The sequence below is a fragment of the Lygodium microphyllum genome, chromosome 7 (assembly GCF_053477565.2).
Source record: "Lygodium microphyllum isolate KBCC chromosome 7, Lygodium_microphyllum_v1.1.10, whole genome shotgun sequence".
Classification (NCBI taxonomy): domain Eukaryota; kingdom Viridiplantae; phylum Streptophyta; class Polypodiopsida; order Schizaeales; family Lygodiaceae; genus Lygodium; species Lygodium microphyllum.
In genome coordinates this window covers 117,116,388-117,138,894 of record NC_141141.1, presented here as the reverse complement: position 1 = coordinate 117,138,894, position 22,507 = coordinate 117,116,388, and the positions used below count along the sequence as shown (strand labels likewise).

The 22,507-nt window shown below is 40.0% G+C and overlaps 1 protein-coding gene across 3 annotated transcripts; it reads right to left on the bottom strand.

Annotated features, from left to right (window-relative positions):
- Positions 1 to 1,034: 1,034 nt before the first annotated feature.
- LOC148033866 (uncharacterized) lies at positions 1,035 to 7,909 on the bottom strand. Of its 3 annotated transcripts, XM_087681867.1 has the most exons (6): positions 7,122 to 7,909; positions 5,822 to 7,030; positions 4,010 to 5,725; positions 3,373 to 3,737; positions 2,377 to 2,437; positions 1,035 to 2,268 (listed from the first exon to the last, which is right to left on the bottom strand). In XM_087681867.1, exons 3-6 carry the CDS (start codon positions 5,561 to 5,563, stop codon positions 1,450 to 1,452), a joined length of 2,799 nt encoding a protein of 932 aa, XP_087537993.1. In that variant the 5' UTR covers positions 5,564 to 5,725; positions 5,822 to 7,030; positions 7,122 to 7,909; the 3' UTR covers positions 1,035 to 1,449. The 3 variants fall into 3 exon arrangements, with proteins under 3 accessions (XP_087537993.1, XP_087537995.1, XP_087537994.1); XM_087681869.1 differs by lacking the exon at positions 5,822 to 7,030 and having other exon boundaries at positions 7,115 to 7,909; XM_087681868.1 differs by lacking the exon at positions 5,822 to 7,030.
- Positions 7,910 to 22,507: the final 14,598 nt, after the last annotated feature.

The following is a 22,507-nucleotide window of genomic DNA, read 5'->3' as shown; positions in this document are numbered from 1 at the left end:
TTTTCTTTGAGTGGCAAAGGTTGATTTAAACAACTATTTGAGAGCGTTCTTTACTTGAGTATAAAGAGTTTGCAATTCATCTAGCATGGTTTTGTGATGATTGAACAAGCTAATGTTAAACCTACAACATTTTTAAAATTTTGAATATGTTCTTGTACGTCATACAAGGCATCCTTTCAAGATTTTTTTAAACCACCATTAAGTTGACCACTCTTTGGTTTGTTTCTTGAGTTGGATCTCTAGATTATTGTCAATGAGTTCTTGGATGAAAGTTGTTTAAATCTCCAATAAATGTTTCAATCATGCAAGGCTAAGGTACTTTGGTGCAGGGATTAAGTCCACCATGAGTCACATCAACTACTGAACTCTAGATATCCCTTCAAGGCAACGTTACTCTTATGGAGTGATAGGTTGTGTGTGTGTTTGCATGCACACAAATGTGTTTCACCTTTCAATGCTCTAAGTTCAATCAATGTTTCCTTCTTGGATTCATATCTCTAATTCTCTTGATTTGATTTACCACAATTCTACAATTTTGTGCTCTCTCTTTGCATATTGTTCTAATATTCCACTAGAATGTGTTCTATTGAAATTTAATTGTATGTGATCTTCCTTTGCTTGATTGAGTTTGTGTGCACTCATGCATCTACACCAATTTTTGTAGCTTTTGTATTTGGTGGCTTGTGTGTAACTTAATTGTTCTCTTGTGGAGTGAGATCCTTGTAGCTCTTCTTTTAGTAGTGTCCCAATGGTTGAGAGGAAAGCAATGGCGGGAAGTGAGGTAAAAACTATGGAGTGTAACAAGGTTGATAGAGATGAGAATTCCCTCGCAAGCTTAACTTAGTTGTTGTCTCTTGTGGAATGAGATCCTTGTAGCTCTTCTTTTAATAGCCATAGTGGTTGAGGGGAAACCAATGGTGGGGCGCAAGATAGAAGCTCTAGAGTGCCACAAGGTTGAGAGAGACAAGCATTCCCTTACTTTTGATTATATGTGCAAATATAGGAGTAGCACATCTGATTTGATGCCAACTAGAATGAGGTGATATCCCATCTAATAAGAATTATGGTTGCCCTCAAGAAAATTTATATTACATTCGACATACCTCCTCTATCTACAGCAGTCCATTGTCTCATCACATTAGCTGACTGCTCTTCACCAACTCCATTCACCTTCCACCATTTTGAGAACATGTTTCCTTTTACAGGAAAGAGATGGGGGACAAAACGGTAGCAGAAGAGATGCTGACAGTCACTGGCCATTGCTCTTCAGCAACTAAGCAGACAAGAAGCTTGGCAATCTAGTATACAATGTCGCATGGTGACTTTCCTGTGAGTTGGAGACCATGCTTGAGTGTAAGATGCTATTTTGATTTCTAATATAGCCCTACCAATAAAAGTACAAGAGGAGCTCACAGTACACTAGCTCTGGCTATAGTTTAAAAACATAGCTCATGCAACAAAGTCATGATGCACCAAATGGGATGGGAATGACTTCCGGTTTTGAAGATTGATGACATCATAACTGCTTTCATTTGCGCTGTAATACTCGGGTGGACCACCCCCATCTTCGTGCAATCTTCCTGGAGCCAGCTGCATGTGCCCTTGCCCATACTGTTGTTGGGCTCTTGACAATGGCAAACCTTCACAATGCTGAAGGCCTAAAGTGAGAGATACTGCACTATTAGTTGCATAACCAGTAGCAAGGCTTTCCTGCGAGTACCTGTTCAAGCCACTGACCTGAAAGGGTACATAACCTGCAAGGCTCTCATTATCTGGTTGAACAAAACCTCCATGCACCATACCATAATTTTCCCTATGTCTATCTTCACTCCTAATCTTGATATCATGGTCAAGAAGATCTTCACCATGAGCTTCATTAGGTTTAAAGTCCATAACTGTCATAGGAGGGGGGGACAGTAACGACGAAGACTCGTGGACTCCATTCCTAATTTTCTTGGTATTGTCCTTGTCATGAAACAAGAACCCATCAGGGGGGGAGCCTAACAATTGTCTACCTTGAAGCACATCTGAAGCCTGATCAGACCCATGGTTTTGTTCTTGGTAACCTTTGTTGTTTGCATTTGATAGCTTCTGTTGTTTCAATGGCTTGGTTCCTTCACCACTTGCATCACCACCCACCATGTCCCCTTCATCCCTGTCAGCCTTGTCTGCTCCTTCGCTCTCTCCCTCCTTTACTTCTTCCAAATACATCTCCTCAACCATGGGTTTCCAAAGGCGGACACGTGCATTGATGAACCAATTTGAGACCTGCAAGTACGTGGACACTATTAACGTTTTTCCCATTGCAAATTTTAAGGTGCACTTGTGCATCCTGAAGGCTTGAGTGTGCTATCATTCAAGACTTCAAAACTTTACCTGGTTGCGTGATAGTCCAGTCTGCCTGGCCAACAAAATCTTGTCAGCATCCTTCGGGTATCTGTAAAAGAAAACATTCAGTCAAAGCATGATGGGACAATAACATTTTGGGCATTACTCTTGACATAATTTCCAGCTCCTGACACAATTACACTTTCAAATGACACTTACGTTAGGTAGCAAGTGGCATTCAAATGAACAAACAAAAAGAGTAAATATAACTGGTAAGCTCGTTCTTTATGTCATTATGCTTGTCTGATTCTTTTGTCTTCCTATAACCCATAATATTAGTTGACTTATGAGCATGAGAAAAAAAAAAATAGAGGCAAATATGCACCAGATGCCTACTTTCTGGGGGTCCCTGAGAGCAACTCAGCTACTGTTAATCAATAATATGTGTAATCTTTAATATCGGATAAATAGTATATGGCCAAAAAAAGTATTAGAGCTACAGGTTTAAGCTCAAAATCCCGAAAGGATTCGCCCCTTGATTCTATACTTCATAGCTTGCAGAAAAACAAATTTCCCAAGTTCTCTCCGCTCTATAATCGAACAATATCTGAACCCTAGATTGACCCCAAGGCAGTCGTCTTCTACAGCAGTTTTGCTCCTTCCTTGTAAGACAAAGTAACGCACAAATTATGGTTTGTCTATATATACCATCAAAAAGGTTTATCTAACACCACTTACATGAAGGTCAGGAGACTCCGATGGGCTAACTGCTTATCAGAGCACTAACCTTAATTGCAAATGATTTGCCAGAAGAGCAGACAAACAATGCCAGATGCTGCAAGTTTATTGCACTGCCAATACAGTCCTTAGTCTGAGCTACTAATCATAAAAGAGAAGACCCTTGCAATTCAGCTGATTTATGGAAGACATAGAAGAGAGCAATCAAAAGTAAGAATGTACAAACAATAACATTGTAGAAACACAAAAAAGAAAAGAACAAACTCCATGAACATAAGACATTTCATGAGAAAATAAATAACTTACGGGTGAAGGAAGTGCTCAAACAACCAAGCCCTGAGAATAGAGACAGAGCGTTCTGGAAGCCCCCTCTGGGGTCGCCATGCATGTTGTTGCATCATACCCAACTGCCGTAATGCACGCTGCTGCTGCAAATGTTGGTCAACAAAACGAAGCCGTGATGTCTCCCCCTTGACCTCTTCCTCACCAAGTGATCTACTTGCAGCCTTTATCTGGGCAGTGATTGCATCTCTAAGGCAACGAAAATGTTTGGAAATCGTTTGAAGTGGAAGGGCAGTGTATGTTTTGGCTGCACCCAGACCTGCCACCGATTCAAAGGGTGCCACCACGATCTGCATTTGGTGGTAGTATTGTTTGTATCTTCTATCAACCTGCAGATACCACCAAACAAAGGAGTTATGATGCCAGGCTTGTACAGAGAAGTCACATGTCTAAAAATTTGAGCTGCTTCTAACAACAATCAGTCTAGACAGCAAATCCAGATTCTGTAACAGCTCTAGCTAGACCTTGGCACATACTTTATTCTTGTTAAACTGATCTAGTCTATTCTATAGGTCCTCTGTCCTCTGTAGCTTTATTCTGAGAGAAGCCTGCACAGCAAACAAGAAATGAGAATAAATTCCTTATTATGAAGATTGCTCACCTCATCACGCATTGCCATGAGCTTAGCCTTCTTTGTTTGAAGCTCTTGTCTTTCAGCTGGAGTAAGATCAACAACTGCTTCAAGATTATGCTCTGGAATACTTGCACTGGATGTGGGCACAGCTGTAACTGATACTTCTCCATCTTTAACGCCCCTCCAGCCAATCACAGATTCTCCCTCTTTACCCGTAAATTCCATGTAATTGCTGTCTTTAGCAAAGGATATGTCACTACTGGAGTTTGGCCCCATCCAAGACTGCAACTTGGTATGCTGCTGAGTATTGCTCTTTGTGGCTTTCCCTACACTCACCACTTCATTGAGTAACTCTTGGGCAGCTTTTAGATACTTTGAGCTGTAACCTCCTATTGTAGAATAGCCCATGGTAATGCTAGCTTGCCTATCAGTCCCTGCACCACTGACTTGATTTTGAAAGCCAGTCCCAACCGTGTTTTCTCTGTAAGATGCTCTGAACGCGTTCAACCCGTTTGAAAAGGCATCTGCCTTGTTCAAGTTATTTTCCACTCCTGCATTTGTATATCCTGGACCAGTGTTTACTCCCGCCCCTCCAGGTTGCATCGAAAATGACTGCATTGGCATCACTGTGGATTGCTGTGGAGAAAGGGAAAGAGAAAGGATCTGTCCAGCGGCAGCAGTGGTTGGAGATTGCATGTTTCCCATGTTCAAACCAAGTCCCATCCCATGTGGCATCAATGGTGCCTGCTCCTGAAACGACGTCTGTGGAAGACTTCCCAAACCATAATGAGACATATCAGATGACTGTTGTCCTGGCCCAACTGAATTAAATCCAGCTGCCAATGGCTGACCATCTTCCATCACACCGCTAGAAGGAATAAAAGATAATTCATTTCCTCCACCCCAGTTAAATCCCTGGCTGGTTAAGCGACCAGTGAAAAGATTTGGTGATGAATTTTGAAGTCCTATACTTGTGTTTGATGCTGGAGGTTGGTGGGATAAAGGTGACTGTGTTATTGCAGAGGGCACAGTGAATCCAATAAAAGATTGCTGTGGATGCTGCTGTCCATGGTTTCCAAGGGAGCTTCCTTGACCCATAGCTGCTGTAGGGCCAAGTAGCACCATATTGCCTGGATTAGGAGATTCACTATACCCAGCATATCCTGGATTCATAAGGTAGAGTGTTTGCATAGCATCTGCCTGAGCATTAGACCCTGTAAGATAAGTGGCCATTGTAGGTTGGTCACTGTTCTCTGAAAGCTCCTTTAGTGTGTACTGCAAATCAACTGCCGAATGACTTGCTACACTTGCCAATAGTGCCAACTTGTCAGCACTAGCAGGAAATGCCTCAGCACAGCTCTGAAGACACAGGTGATTACTATTATCAACCCAATTCTCAGTCTTGACAGAAGACACTGTTGATTGACTTGATAGACCGCTCTGTGAAATACTTTTTTCTTCACCAGAAGATTCTGACAGAGCACTTGATCGAGATGGATAGAAACAGCTGAAGCGTTGTTCAGACTTGACGAACAGATCAGCTTCGCTGTGAGGTTTGTTGCAGTTGATTGATGATCTCATAGATGGTATGGTGCTGTGAAGAATTCGTACAATATAGGTTACTTATGGTGCTACAAGCTTTTGTTGTGATCGGCAGCTTCCAACTTTGGGCAGAGACGTCGCTTTGATACAAAGCTTTCACTCTTGCATCACCAAGTAAAGGGAGGGCCTCTACATCAAATCCTGCAACAAGATTCACGTTCCTTATTAGGTTTGCCCCGAAAAAGTTGAAAGTAACAAGACATAAATATGCGAGTCTTGAATTGAATGATGGCTTACAAGATCCCACCAAAAGCCAATGACTATTCCCGAGTAGGAAACCTAATTCATACACAAGGAAGAGAAGGATTGCATTTGACATCATTGATGCACTATGCAAAAGCCCATCACAAATGAACACGTCATGAGTTAAATGAGTTGAATACCAGCGAAAACAACCTTGAAAAATATATTAGCTGCAGTCTCTCCCAGTGCGCTACAAGACAATAACTCGCATCGCCATGACTGCCGGCCTATTGACTTACCGTATACATGCACATCTATGCCTATTGCTACCGATTGTATCACCAGGTTAGGGTGAGAAAACGATTAAGTCAATCCATGAAAGATGTTACATTTGTCCAGCATTCCTCTAAAAACCCTAAAATCGACCCAAGCAAAGCAATTTTAGGCTGTCAGCAACGCTAAGATCCAATTGTGATCTGCTTCATCTTGACGCGAGGGAGAGTCCATGGCCCTGATACAAGAAGTTTTAACCAATCCCCATTGCGGAAAACTCTGTGGTATTCAAATGTCATGTAGAATGAACACCACAGTGGGGGGGATTCCATAGTGAATAAAGATCCTATGCAACATGATGAGCCCCTGCAAGGAGGACTCCCTCACTGGGGATAGAAATCAAATTTGAGGGGAAATCCCTACTGTAATCCCATATAGTAGCCCCGACATCGTGAGCTCCGGCAACAGAGCCAACCCTTCATGAGCTCTCGTAACAGAGTCAGGCCATACCTAGCCTGATGCAATGGGGGACGGGTGGTAACATCATGAGCCCCTGCAAGAGAGCCGCCACATCTCTAGCCTGTTGCAATGGGGGATTGGAATTGCAGGGCGGGGCGCTGTCTGTGTTGATCCATGAAGTAGGGACGAAAATCCTGGCCAGTGGCAGAGGAGCCGGGAACTAGAGGCACCCGGGCGCCTGTGATTTCCATCGGGCACTGCAACAGGCTAGGTGGGGTATGGTAGCTCCCTTGCAGAAGATCATGATGGTGGTCTGAGGTAGCTCCTTTCCAGAAGCTCATGATGTGTAGGGGAGTTTTGGGGGGTGGGGATTCATGTGTGGCTAAGCCTTCTCACAACGGGAAGTGAGACGGGTCACGGAGACAGAAGAAGAGAAGCAGACAGATGGATATGACTGATTGCATTTCTTCCTTCCTCGGACATCCACGAATTGAGAAGACAGCAGCTCCAAGGCCCCCGAGCCCCCCTTTCCTGCTCAAAGCAATTAGAAGACAAGGATAGGAGGAGAGAGAGTGAGTGAGAGAGAGAGAGAGAAAGCCGAAGATGAGAGCGAACCTGGTACCTTTTCTTTTCCTTCCCCTCCTGTGCAGTCACACCAGCGAAAGACAGGCAGCCATCATTCCATCTCCAATTTTCAATTCAAAGGAGAAGGGAAAGCTCTCTGTGTGTGTGAAGGCGACAGAGGAGATGAGGCCACACTCGCAGAGATGCAGATGAGAGAGAGAGAGAGAGAGAGAGAGACCTATGATTTGGTATGATTGCAGCTTGTGTGAGTGCCTTTCACAGGCACCGCCATGGAAGCAGCTGCTAGGTACAAAAACGTCAAGCTTCCTTCTAGAAAATGTGCAGATATATATACATAGTATTATAGTTGACAGTCGAAGTACTCGTGTGTTTCATGTCTCCATCTGTGCAGCAGGAAGCACGAGAGAGAGAGAGAGAGAGAGAGAGAGAGAGAGGAGAGGGGGAGATGATGGCAATGGCTTTCTACTCTTATCTTTCCTTTTCTCTCTCAGATTAAAAGGGCAAGAACGAAGCTCTCGGAAACAGGGACATAAAGCGGATTAAAAAGGAATTTGTATAATTGGGGAGGTTTTGAAGCAGGAAAGCTCTTCTTCTGTGTGTAGAGTGTGCGCGCGCGCAGAAAACGAAAAGAATACGAACGAGGGCATCTGGTCTCTGAGAGAGAGAGAGAGAAGGTGTGGGGGATGTATTGTCGATATGACCGCGACGAGAGAGAGAGAGAAGGGCCAGGCACCAGTCTATGAGAGGAGACGGTAAAACGGGGAGAGAGAGAGAGAGAGTGTGTGTGTGTGTGTGTGTATGTGTGTGTGAAAAGAGAGAGAGGGGAGGGAGGGAATAAAGATGGGTGTGCGTGTATTTGAGCTCCGTCTGTGTGCTGTCAGAACTGCAGAGATAAACACGACAAACGTCTCTCTCTCTTTCTCTCTCGCTTCTCGGATGGGGTCACTTGTGCTTGCCTGTGCGAGATATTGAAAAGGAAGGGGTTGTGGTGGGGCTGTCTGTGTAGGGCACAAGCTAAAAACAAAGGGTTTGGGGGGGGAGGGGAATTCTTGCTGTTGGTGGTGGTGGTGGGTGATAGAAGGAAAGGAAAAGGATGAGGAGATCATTTGGTATGGGTGGTTGAGAAAGGGAAGATCATGATGAAATGATGAGGTACATCATGAGACCCCCACCAAAAGTTACCTTCACACCGTGCCCCTATTTGCATACCCTCCTAACACAATACTTTGAAAGAAAGACCAGCCAATTTTGTGCTTGGTAGGGTAGAGGGGCCAACAGTAGTTGAACATGCAAGGATTTGCAAATCTATCTTCACCATGGAGATGAAATTTGCAAGTTTGAGGATATTGATATGTGCGCCACATCTATCCCTCTAGGCAAATTTCACTCTAAAAAATTCTTTGAAACAAAAGAGCTTTATTGCAAACCAACAATGAGCCTTAAAGTAACCAATTGCCCTCCCCAATGTATTTGCATAGAATAATATTGTGTTTTTATTGACCCCAATCAAGCTCAAGAAAGTGAGTTCCTTGAAGGCTATCTTAAAGGTAGGACTATCCTTCCTAAGAGCCTTGAAGAGCACACTTTAAAGGTAAATGATCTAAAACATGGAAGCTACTATCAAGTTTCAACTATCAACTGAACTTGATCAACCATGATTCAAGCTGCCATCATATGTATGGGATCTTTCTAATTCACGATTGGCCTTAGTATGGAGCATGGAGCTACTTTTTCCCCTTCTACAAGGAACTAGAATGCACGTCATCCACGGCTCATTTGACATCTTTGTTTCCTTTGTTGAAGAAGGCTCTTTGCAGCTTTGGTCACCTCTAAACAAGAGTAAGATTGGATCTTGGGAAGCATCGTGGGCCATAAAGGTAATCTTGTTTACACAATTCCTTAAGCTACTAACTTTTGTTTGGTTTGGATTAACTTCCCCTCTCTACTTGATTTGATAGACAGGGAGCTATGGACCTTGTTGAAGGGGCAATGTCATGTTAGAGCTCTATGTCCCCACCCCCCAACCCCAACCGCATCTAATGGAGCCTAAAGATAAGAGAAAAATGCATGCATTTTGTGGCATCATCATAGAGAACCCCTTAAGATTCTTGGCGTCTCCAATGCTAATGAGATGGAACACATGGATTGAGGTTTTCTTAATTTCTGGATTATATTACCTTTGTAGAGGCTTGGGCCATTATGTGAAGAGATGCCCACTAAAGTTGCAAGGAGGAGAATTACCTACCCTTGTTGCTAAAGGCACAAAGCAAATGTAAATGGGCTAAGGAGATTGGCAAAGTTAGTAGAACATAGCCACAATTGGAGTCCAAGAGTAAAGTTGGTTATAATAAGGAAGTAGATGGACTTATCAAGGTCAGCAATGTAGAAAGCCACTACATTAGGGAAATCAAGACAAGTAGAGGCATCATCTTCTCAAAGTGCATAGAAGGAGACTAAGAATGCATTGCCTCATAAAGGGAAGGCTAAGGCATTTGATAATCAAGGTAAACCTAAGATCTATCTTAAGAAGCTTGTTAGGAAGCCTCTACTGGATCACAATGTCTATGCAGCTTTGTAGGATGAAGTTTTCATTGATGAGTAGCATGACCACAACAAGTAAGTCAAGGTCTTTACATAGAGCATATAGGACCTATGTTATAAGGAAAAATATGAGTGATGTTGTTGAGTATCGAAAAATAGCAAGGCAGACAGTAGTCTGTAAGAGGTAAAATAAGAGAAGGCAATCAGGATTAGGGCAACGTGCAAGGATTTAAGGGCTATGGAGGTGTTGAAATAAGAGGTGAGGGGGGTTCAACACTAGAGAGGACCTGAAGCATTTTTCATTATGGTGTGATGACAAAGGTGGCCTTATTGTTGCCTAAATTGTTTTCAACAAGGAAAACATTACTTTGGTTTATATCTATGATCCTACTTCATTTGCCTTAGAGTTATGAAGTAGCAGTTGCTGGAAGAAAAGTTGATTTCTCACAATTCCATCCTCTTTGAAGATTAGAAGGTCTAGGTCATGCAAGTTGGGTAGCCCATAGCAATAGACTTAACATTCTAAGGAATTTCCTTGAATTAAATCACCTCCCATGGTTTTTTCATTTTAATTATTGATGGATGGTTGCTCAAGACGATCTGCTACATTTTAGGCTAAATGTATATTTGTTAAAGAGAGAGATTGTTTTCTAAGTAGCGAGCAAGAATGGGCAAGGGTTGCCCAAAAGTATGTGAACCTTATTGACATGTGACTCATGATATTGAGGCTGTAGTTAGGATCTCTAGGAGGGCTTCCCATGCGAGAGAGATTTAGAAATGTTGTTGTTTTGCTAATCTTAGCGAGATGAGGATCTTGATGACTTCCATCTTCCATGGCTCTTACAAGAAGTTGAGGATTACATTCAAGTTCAAAAAAGGTATTAGTCTAAAGGCCTCAAGGTGTAGTTAAGAGCCACATGGGATCTATTGGGGGATGATCATACAAAGTTCTATTTTAATTCCCTTAAAGATGAAAGATAGTGGAGGACTATTGTTGCTACACTCTCAATTTGTGTTGAGAGACATTGAAGCCTTTTTGACATGCTTTATTTCTATAGTAGGGATGGATGATCCCCCTAATAATGATTGTTTTCTAGAATGGCAATGTTCTAACGATCTATGGAAATCATAGACTATCTAAAGTGGAGACTCTACCCCAACATGCCTTTTTTTGTCAAGGAAATTGAGCATGTCATTTTTAGTATTAAAAACAATAAGTTCCCCATATGTGCAAGCTCATTAATACATGTTTTAGGAAAGGCAACATCCTTGTCTTTGTGAATGAAGAGCTAGTCAAATTAATACACAAAAGCATAGCTAGGGAGTTCTCATCTCACTTACTTTAAGAATGTTGCCTCTAGATTATACATTACTGGCATCTTAACATCTAGCTTTAAGCTCAAGAGCTTCATTCAATAGGGCTATCCACTTTCTCCCTCTCATTTTCCATAGCAACTAAGCCTTTTTCGACAGTTTTTGATAGGAAGGTAGTTGTTGATTCCATAAGAAGTCTCAAACTCTCACATGGTTAGAGCTTTATAGCACATATGTTTGCTAATGACAAGTCTATTTGTTGGCCTCTCCAATTCAAAGATAAGTGAGAGCAAGAAAAACCTACAATTGATTATTAGTTTCCTAGAGGTACAATTGATTATTAGTTTCCTAGAGGACCTACCTTGATTAAATGCAACATCATTTAAGCTAATCAAAGTTGGTGAAGTTTTCAAGTATCTTGGGTACAATTGGGTTGGGTGTCACTAGGAAGCAGCTATTCATGTGGCTCTCAAAGAATATGAGAAAGGAGCTAGAGAAATTCAAAATTTTACCCCTCCCTTTGGTCAAAATGGTAGTGTTCATTAACTAAATTCTAGTGCCACCTACAATGTTTGTAGGCAATGATTTCCATTTCTCCAAAAGCTCTTGTGAAGATATCAAAAAACTCATTAAGGTTTTTCTTTTGAGCTTCAATGGTAGGCAAAAGTGTGCCAGCATATCATGGCTCACTGTCACCATTCCCAAAGCCCAAGGTAGGAGCAGGAGGACCTCCAAAGCAGAAGGCTCTTAGACTCTCCCTCTCTTGCCATAAGAGATTGGATGAGAATCAACCTTGGGAAGTAATGCTAAGATTCATGATTGCCTCCATATGCCTACTCGATGGAATCTAGAAGAACCTTCAATGGCTTGACTCGGTTTTTGAGGTTGTTACAAGCTAATTAAAAGACTCACTACATCTGGTTTCTCTACTCTTAAAGTCTTGGGGGAATTATAGTAGACTATACTTGGAGTAGCTATAGGGATATATCAAGGAGGATGTCTCCTTAAATCAATATATCTAGTCGCATTTGGCTTCCTTTTTTATGATAGATGGATGCCAATCAAAGAGAATCCTCTTTTGTCAAAGAAGACTAGCAACAACAAGGGCTCCTAAGATATTTTGACTTTTGGGATCCCAAGCTCTTAATGTTTCTCTCTAATAAGGAAAGCACCTACTCAGAGGGAAGAAGATTGGCTAGCCACAACAATCTCTAACTAAAGAGTCCTAGCTAATAGCTCATTGTAGGTTGAGTTCAAAGCCCATCAAATTTTGGACTACTCCTTAAAGCATGAGTTTGTCAACCTAGAAGTCATGGAAGGATTTTCAATTGGTGAAATGCAATATTCACATCCAATTTGTGGAAGAATGGAAGAACAAGTGTTCTCATGCCAAAGTGAAAACATGGAAGTGTAGACCCAATAGAGCATGGTCACCCACATTGTCACATGAATCAGCATCATGTTGTGGTGATAATCACATGACATCTCCATACTTGAGACAAGCTTGCTAAAGTTATGAACATTTCCCCCATATGCCCATTTTATGGAAGGAAAGAAGAGTCTGTTCCTACACATTGTATGGAGTATTTTCAAAACTGGTTGTGCTCAAAGTTTAGCCAGTGGTTGGAGAAATTAGGGTTTGAGTGCATTGTTTACTTGAGACTAGCCTTGCTGGTTGATTAGGGCAATCACAATGAAGAGATGGCCAAGCTTGAGGACCTTGTTAGAGGTGTTGTAGCGCAAGCTACATGGTATCTTAAGAATGCTCGAGTTCGCCCACACGCTCAATCTTAGGCTTCCTAAACTAGTTGCATTGCATATAAAGAGCAAATCAAGGTCCTATGTTTTCAAGATAGTTATTAGGATGTTAGTTCGCCCACAAGAGCAAATCATAGCCCTATATTTTCAAGATATTTATTAGGATGTTAGTTAAGTCGAAGTAGTACTTTGCATTACAAGCATCCTAGCCTTACATGAGTTAGAATATCCTATGTAAATTCATGTTGTTATCTTAAAAAAAGCATGCATTATTTTTAAAGAATTGTATTAACTTGTAGTATTTATTATTGATACTTGCCAAAAAGTCTTGATTGTTAATTTGATTCAAAATCAAAAGGTAAAACCAAGACTTTGTGGGACTTGCTTCCATGTAGATGATAATTTTCACAAAGTAATAAATATTACAACCATACATATGGATTAAATAAGGGAAAAAAATGTGACCAATGATCCCTCTCTCCCAAGTCCTATTGCAACAATTTAAGCACGGCAATTTTATTGTTGGACTACTAACTTTCCAATGAACACTACCAAGCACTTCCACATGACAAACTTACACCATCTGATCACTTGTTGTAATAAGGATGTTACAACACAATGAAAAGGAATCTTCAAACTTCATAAAGATATTATATCCTTTAGCTATTTTTTTGTAGATAACAAGAACTGGTTGTAGTGTACCATCTGATCACTTGTTGTAATAAGGATGTTACAACACAATGAAAAGGAATCTTGAAACTTCATAAAGATATTCTATCCTTTAGCTATTTTTTTGTAGATAACAAGAACTGGTTGTAGTGTACCAATGGCACCATGTTCAAATGGAATTATAAGAACAATGTATATTTTTCTAAGGCATCTCCATCCTCTAACAAGCTAAATTAGTCACTTTATGTAAAATCATGCACAAAATTGAACAATCCTTCTCTCATCCTCAAAAGCATTGCCATGATGGTACTAGTGTAACAAAGAGTTGTTTTACTAATGTGCTATTGATTTGCCATGACCTACAAGCTCGAGATCTCATAAAGGTATTCTATCCCTCATTTTGCATATATTAAGGCCAAGTTTTAGTGTACATATTATACCGTGTTCAAATAAAATTATGAATAGGATGTATTTTTCCTTAATGAGGAGAACTAGCAGCTCCACCCTCTATCAAGCTACTATATTAACTTGGTGATTCTACAAAAACAAGTGGACAATTGTTTCACAATGTATTTGTCCATAATATAATTCCTTTATATTTCTCTTTGAGTCTCACAAATATCCTCTTCCAACCACTTCTTGAGAGAAAATAAACCACTAGCACATGCTTTGCCACATGGATTCTCCCCCTTCAATTTGCATATATCCAAAGCCAAGTTTTAGTGTGCCTATTTTACCATGTTCAAATGGATTTATGAATAGTATGTATATTTCCTTAATGAGGGGAACTAGTAGCTCCACCCTCTAATAAGCTACTACATTAACTAGGTCATTCTACAAAAACTAGTGGACAGCCCACCACATGTTGCTTCACAATGTATTTCTCCATAATATAATTCCTTTGTATATGTTTCTCTTTGAGTCTCACAAAGATCCTCTTCCAACCACTTCTTGAGAGCAAAGAAACCACTAGTACATGCTTTGCACATGGATTCTCCCCCTTCAATTTGCATACTGAACAACAAAAGTTCTTAGGTACTATAGGTGCATTCTAAGGGGCACTGCAAGGCTCTTCCATTGCACTAAAGCATGTTAATTCTTTTTTGCACAAGAAGAAAAGCAATCATGAGTAGTGATGAATGTTGACATTGTCTCATTCAAGAATTGAGTGTTACTACGATAAGTACATTAAAGAATACTACATTATCTGCACATTACTACCGAGAGAGAGAGAGAGAGAGAGAGAGAGAGAGAGAGAGAGAGAGAGAGAGAGAGAGAGAGAGAGTTGTATTATGCCTTTAAAGGCCAACTTATGGAAATATGACCATGTTATACCAAAAAGTAGAAACTATTTGAGATTTTTTTCCCATTGAATATAAGTAGACAAAAAAGGAGTTCAAAACTCAAGGGAATTTGAATTCTCAAACAGATTCAAGTACACTACTCGTTGAAATTATTCCGATACTTTTATATAAGATAAATGAGTGATTGTAGCTATGTGGGGTGTTGGGTGGGGGTGGGGGTGGGGGGGAGATAAAGTTGCAATTGAATGAACCTCATATCCTAGCTGCATCCTTTCTCTTATTTCATCTTAGATAAGTAAGAGATTACACCTATAGAGGAGAGAAAGTTACACTTGAATGAAGCTCTTATAGTGAGTGCATCATCCCTCATTGCTTCATTTCCTTCCTGCTTGCAATAAAATAAACCATAGAAAGAAAAAAGGAGAAGCATAGACTATTTCTTGACCTCGTTCTTGAGTACTTCCCCAATTCATAATCCTTATGCTTACCCTCTTACCAAGGGTATCCATGAGAGTAGAAAGACGTATTGTCCCCTCACTAAGTGGAACAAATATTGAAGATATTTCCCATGATCATGCAATTGATAGTCATGGTGGTCATCAATTTGATGAGGGGACCCAAGAAGCAAAATGGGATTTGGTTTAGAGTGATTTGTCACAAAAAAACAATAGAGACAATTTGCTTTTAATCTCACAAACATAGTATTTCATTTTTAAAGCTTGAGTTAGTCAATCATTCTCATGTACTGAAAACACCCCTCCAACTAAATAGTTGTCAATTAGGCTTTGCCTCTAATTACCAACATCCACCCTTCATCTATAGAGCCAACAATTGCCTCTAGTTGTGCCAGTAGTAGCCTCCACGACACTCTAGAACACAAGCCATATCATCACCTTCCAATTGCTATAGCACCAACAATAGCTATCAATAGTCACCTCTCATGACTACCACCAACTATAGCATCAACTCTTATCCTTCAAGCACTATTGTTGGGCTACATGTGTGTGTGTGTGTGTGTGTGTGTGTGTGTGTGTGTGTGTGTGTGTGTGTGTGTGTGTGTGTGTGTGTGTGTGTGTGTGTGTGTGTGTGTGTGTGTGTGTGTGTGTGTGTGTGTGTGTGTGTGTGTGTGTGTGTGTGTGTGTGTGTGTGTGTGTGTGTGTGTGTGTGTGTGTGTGTGTGTGTGTGTGTGTGTGTGTGTGTGTGTGTGTGTGTGTGTGTGTGTGTGTGTGTGTGTGTGTGTGTGTGTGTGTGTGTGTGTGTGTGTGTGTGTGTGTGTGTGTGTGTGTGTGTGTGTGTGTGTGTGTGTGTGTGTGTGTGTGTGTGTGTGTGTGTGTGTGTGTGTGTGTGTGTGTGTGTGTGTGTGTGTGTGTGTGTGTGTGTGTGTGTGTGTGTGTGTGTGTGTGTGTGTGTGTGTGTGTGTGTGTGTGTGTGTGTGTGTGTGTGTGTGTGTGTGTGTGTGTGTGTGTGTGTGTGTGTGTGTGTGTGTGTGTGTGTGTGTGTGTGTGTGTGTGTGTGTGTGTGTGTGTGTGTGTGTGTGTGTGTGTGTGTGTGTGTGTGTGTGTGTGTGTGTGTGTGTGTGTAAGAGATAGACCTCATTGTTTAAAAAGTTAGTCAATTTCAAAATATGTCTAAATATCTAGATTTTTTCCCACTTACTTTTTGCAATGTTTTCTTGTCAAAATATATTTTGAGCCTTGGCAATTTCAGAGCAAGCTCTACCAAACAATTCATGGTACCCTTTGACAATAGCTACACACACAAAAAGATGCTGGGGAAGGTATGAGATGGGCTCTAAAAGATACACGTCACTCTTTCAACTCTCTGAGGGGTCCTTGGAGTTCATTAAGCTTTGGAAATAAGCTTAGAGCCTTCTAACCATTCAATTTTTTCTTAAGGAGGTAAGTTTTATAATTTACACAATTACTAGAGTGGTTAGAATAAACATATCTAACAAGAGCCAATGATTGGCCACGATGTCGCCACATATATAGGAAGATAAATAAGAGTATAGAATATCGCATGAACAACCATTACAATCGTGTAAAAAAACAAAAGGTATAAAGTAAAATATGAGTAAACAAAAATGGAATTTTTTTGTAAAATACATCAAAACAAAAAGGAGAACAAGAAAATATAAGAGCATTCAATGGTATGCCTTACTTGTGTAATATGTAAGACTAACAATTACCATTCTTTTTTTTTTTGGGGGGAGAAGATGTGAACTTATGAAATGTGTCTCTCACACCATGCACATGAGAGAGGCGTCATGGTTATTCTCTCTCACACATGGCTTGAGAGTGACATTGCGATAACTTTTTTGTAGCCTTGTTCCATTAAGCCTTACCAATGTAATGAGATTGTGAGGTCTGTCTAGCTAGTTGTCAATACCCTATTGAGCAGAAGAATAGATCCATGATGTTCATATTTTGGATTGGTATGTTCAAAATCATTGTTTTGTAATGCATGCAACCCTAAATTAAATTGTACTTCAGTTTCTTGAAAACGAGTTTTTGATCATGCACATGGCATGTTCATCATGTGCATGGTGTATAGGGTTGGGTAAAAAATGGGTTTGCTTCAACCTAGAACTTGTTCAACTTGAGAAAAATCCTTCTCAAATTTTAGGATGAAGGAAATAAGTCTCGTTCAAATCTCTCAAAATATAGTTTTATCTTCCAAATTTATTTACAAGGTACTGTCTCAATATACACTAGATCCTTCCCAAATGATGATGAAAAGTATTTACTTCCTCTTCTTTAAAAATTCTTTCCTGTATCAGAGGATATATCCAAGGTTTGGAGTCATACACCCATGTAGACATCACATGCTCAAATTCTAATATAATTTGATAAAACAACTAAAAATCCAGTAAAAGATCATTAGTAAGTGGAGAAAGTTAATATAAAAAACATTGAATAAAAAGAGAGTTGAAAAAGGGAAATTAAGACCTCTAGTTGTAAGAGCATTCAATAGTAAAGCCTTACATGTAATAACAATCATTATCATCTTATTAGGTGTTTAGTAAAAATAAATCTGAAAAAATAAATCCACTAAAGAAGACCCAAAAAACATAAATATATATTTGACAACCAACTAAATATTGCCATGAAAACGTTAAAATACCAATCCCTATTTGTGTTAATAACTTTAGCATATTTACATGCATGTTATGCTTATGTTCTACCTTTTTCATAGGACCAAAAGCCGGATCTTCATGCATGCAAAGAAACAAATCATGTAACCTATCAAGGTGTCAATACTAAAGCTCATCCCTTGAGTGATATTTTGCCATATAGGTCTATGTAATGCGTTGTCCAATTTCCACTTTCCTTAGTCATAGCAAGTTGAGAACAACCATCCCCATTGATATGTTAGACTACCTCTTTTCAATAGTTCAAATATGGATAGCTAGGAATTCTTTATTTTGATTTTCCATTAATTAATATCTCATTTTTAAAAGGAGACATAACAAAATAAAAACCATCTATGCATGCAATACAAGTGGAACATATTTTACATTAGTTGCACACCTCAATGTTCATAGGTATGCATGGTGGGAATCTAAGGTGCAATCTCGAACATCTAACCGAGTGTACTTTTGTATTCAACAGAAAATCATGATTTCCAAGAAGGGACAACACTAAGTGATTGAGTTGCCTCTACCTTGGTTACCCCTCGAAGAGTAACACTATGAGCTAAATCTTGGAGATATTCATAACACACTGTGTTTTTGAAGGCAACCCTTCAACATCTAATGGACACAGGGGATGCTATTTTTCTTATAAAGCAGGCACATCATGCTGCATAGTTCTACTTCTTTGCATTAAGTCAAGGGATAAGTGAATCGGTCAATATGTAAGTGAATTGTTTTACCTTTTTTCTATGTATGTCACATAAACTATCAATTATGATCAAATAATTATTATTGATGCTATGAAGCACACAATCTACTTTCAAAACTTAGATAGGTGTAATCAAGTGTGAAGGCAAAACCAAATAATTGAAAAGTTTGGGAATAATCATGAAATGGAGGTTGGAGATTATATTAGAGGTTCACATTATTTTATCAAAAAGAGGCTTAAGTTTGAGAAATGTCTTAACCAACACTCTTAACATTTGTGGATCTCATCATTATGCTTTACATTGACCTAGAACTTGATGCTTCACTTTCCCTCATTGTGTAGAGTGAGTCAATCACTGAGTCGTTTGTTATGCAACATGATTTTAGTAAAGTGGCTTGTTAAAGACATGGGAGTGTATGCAAAAGAAAAGCATTCTTCTCCATGTGATTGCTACATCAAATATATTGAAATGCATTGCATGGTTATCAACCAACAAGAAATGATCCTTTAAGAAAAAACATAGGATATGAGTATATTCTCTTGCACACCATCTTGGCCTTTCCCCCACACATGTTGCAACCCTTTGCCCTACAAGTATCCCAACTCAAAATCCATTCTTTTCATGGACAATTTGACCTTTTATCAAATGTATCAACATAGTGCATATGTCGTCTAATGACATGTTTATTTAAGTATTTCATGTATCTTAATCAAATGATGAGCTTCTTCTTTCTTTTCACAATCGATAGCTCCTTTTCAATTTACCTCATATTACTAGCTCATAATACAATGCTAATTTCAAAGTTGGGATAGAAAAGGAAACCTGTCTTTTTAGTCCCCTTCTTATTTTAACGTAGAAACTCCAAAGTGAACTACAAAGTGTCAAGCTCATTGAGTCTCAACATTTGTAGGCTTGAGCTGTGTTGGTTAAAAGGAGGCAATGAGATAGCAACTCGAGAATGCATGAATATTCTTTCAAGGAGGTGACAAAAAATCCAATCATACATACTTCCTAGGTTAGTCATAATTAGTCATAGTTCTAAATGTTGCGTTTAAAACTATGATCGTACCTAAAGAAGTTCTCATGTATATTATAACCATGCACTATCTTACCAAAATGGTATATTTATTTTTATATTTACACCCCAATCCCTATACGCAAGAGTATATCCCACCTTTTCCTCGTTTTATACACTTTCATGCAACTCTATAGTCTAAAGTCAAGCATATTGTTGTAAGGACGGTTAAATTGTTTGAAAATATAATCTCACTAATAGTGATTGAGGTATTGCTTTATGGTGTGAAAATAGTACGACATAACAAAAGCTAAGAAACAATCTTAAGACAGAACTTCATGCATTATAAGTTAGGTGATGCACCTTGCTCTCCCCCCGCCTCTCTCTCTCTCTCTCTCTCTCTCTCTCTCTCTCTCTCTCTCTCTCTCTCTCTCTCTCTCTCTCTCTCTCTCTCTCTCTCTCTCTCTCTCTCTCTCTCTCTCTCTCTCTCTCTCTCTCTCTCTCTCTCTCTCTCTCTCAAGTGTGTCTTGTTTCTAACAATTAGCGTGTAAGACTAGGATTGACAAAATTGGAGGCTAGTCCAAAAAAAAGAAGTTTTTGCATAACAAACTTGAAACTTGGCTCCATGATGGTAAATGCAAATTTCAAATAATGAGGTCAATAGCTTTACACATAGGAATGTGACAATGAGTGTTGATTTCCTATGACAAGAATGATGCCACGTGCAAATGCATGGTTGAAGGACCACATAGTGCGCTAGGTGGGAATCTAAATTGTTGATCATGAGCCATTGCTTTTGAGATAAGCAAGCACCTTCCACTCACCTTTTGTGAATTGTTAATGATATGATCAAACAAAGAAAACGATTTATATTCTAGCATTTTGATCACTACATATATCAACGTGCAAGACAAGGTGGGCCACATTGAAGAAAACTCTCATGATTTTTAAGCATTATGTAAGATGATTCTTTATAAATAAAGACAAAGTGAGGCAAAGCAAGATGTGACACGCGTGGTCGATGTTGTTGTTATTCCACACGCTAGGTGAACTTGCTTGGAGTGTCAAGATTAACCAAGAGGAAGGTTGTAGGGATGGGGAAAAAAAAAAGCTTTAGTGAGCTTAGAGGTTGGAATGTCTCTATTAATCGCTGGACTAGACTATGTAGGTGGGCCCTTAAAATAGTGATCACATGGGCGTTAGACAACAACATGAGAAGACAGTGATGTGTGCTTGTCCTCAACCCTAAAACGTGTTTGTTAATGTTCTAATTTTTGTTTACTCAAGTGTCAAATGTCATCACATTTGTACAACCTATTCCCCCAACTTGTTCTTTTTAAATGAACTCTAAATACAACAAAATGGTATCTCCCCCATAGAACCCTAGATACAACCAAATGGTGACTCCCACACAGAGAGAGAGAGAGAGAGAGAGAGAGAGAGAGAGAGAGAGAGAGAGAGAGAGAGAGAGAGAGAGAGAGAGAGAGAGAGAGAGAGAGAGAGAGAGAGAGAGAGACACACACACACACACACACACACAAGCAAAACGAGCAAGTCTAGTGACGGTGGTCACGGTGTGCTTGGGCATGCTAGCATTATTATTCCTATTTACCTTCTTTTGAGTTCGTACTTATAAAACACAAGTAGGTGATTGCAAGTTCAATATAAGTAGGTGATTGCAAGTTCAATATAACAGGGTGCAAACTACGAAGGCAAATAATATCTCTTGATTTTGATGATGTTTCTATCTTCCTAGTTGCCCTTTATGCAACAGACTATAATGTGTGATTGGAAAGGCGTGCAATACTCCACCTTTTCCCTAACTCCATGGGGGAGTGGAGAGTCTCGAAGTTTTCATGCAATGTCTTCATGGGAGAATATAGAATGAGTACAAATGTTAGAGAGTGATAAGAAAGAGAGATAGAGAGAGATGGTAATAGTGTGTCCCTCTCCCTACATACCCTTTTGATTCTAGTGGGATAGTGTGTCCCCAAGTGTGGCAGGCCGCAGGATAACAGCCAGTCACTTCACACATCACATTCACACAAGAGGTGGAGGATTGATATAATAAGAATAGGATTGACTCTTAGAGAGAGAGGAGGATCGGATCTTTGATAGAAGTGACAATTCTAAAATTGGAAGAGGTCTTGGAATTAGGGAGTTGTAAAGGAAGGATGGTGGATTCTTGTTGTTGTTGTTTTTTTGTAAGCTAGTTGTCCTAAGATATTGGGTGGGGGGGGGGGGATCTCCTATCATTATAGTTGTGTCTTTCTTCTCTACTTTAAAGGGTTTGTATGCTCCTTGCGTTTGTCGTGTTTGGGCAAATAGATAGTGGGGTGGTATTGAGGTATTTTTAAAACCTTTGTAATGCGTAGGTAAGGTGCGCTAAAGCCTAAGTAAGGGTGATTGAGCATCCATAGTAGAAGCCCCACCATCCAAGCACTCTAATATCTAGAAATGCTATGGTTGACCGGGTGAGACCTTCGTCATGCAAGGTGGCACCCTTGAGAAGAGAACGTTCAAAGTTCAAACGGGGTGGGGTACTCGGCCAACACATTTGATCCGTCGGGGCACGCGGTCGGCTGAGTCAATTGACTCGACTCAAATTGCGCCTTGCGCCAATCTTTCCTCACACGAGCTCCTCGTCGTCGTCGTCCTTAGTCAAGCCCGTTTCTTTATTATGGTTCAGTATCATCATCTTTTTTATCACGCATGCCTTCTATTCGTATTATCATCATCAATATATTATTAATGTAATTATTATTGTATGCAATAGACCTTCGTCCTTTGATGTCTTTGCCTTTTTTCCTTGCCGTACCCCACCCTTTATTGACAACTTACAAGGCGGAAAAGGGGGGGGGGGGGGGGTTGTTTGAACAATTCTTCCCATCTCTCTCTCTCTCTCTCTCTCTCTCTCTCTCTCTCTCTCATCTAAATTAAAAAGTGTTGGTTACTTGTCCCTCTCTTAAGGGAAGTTAC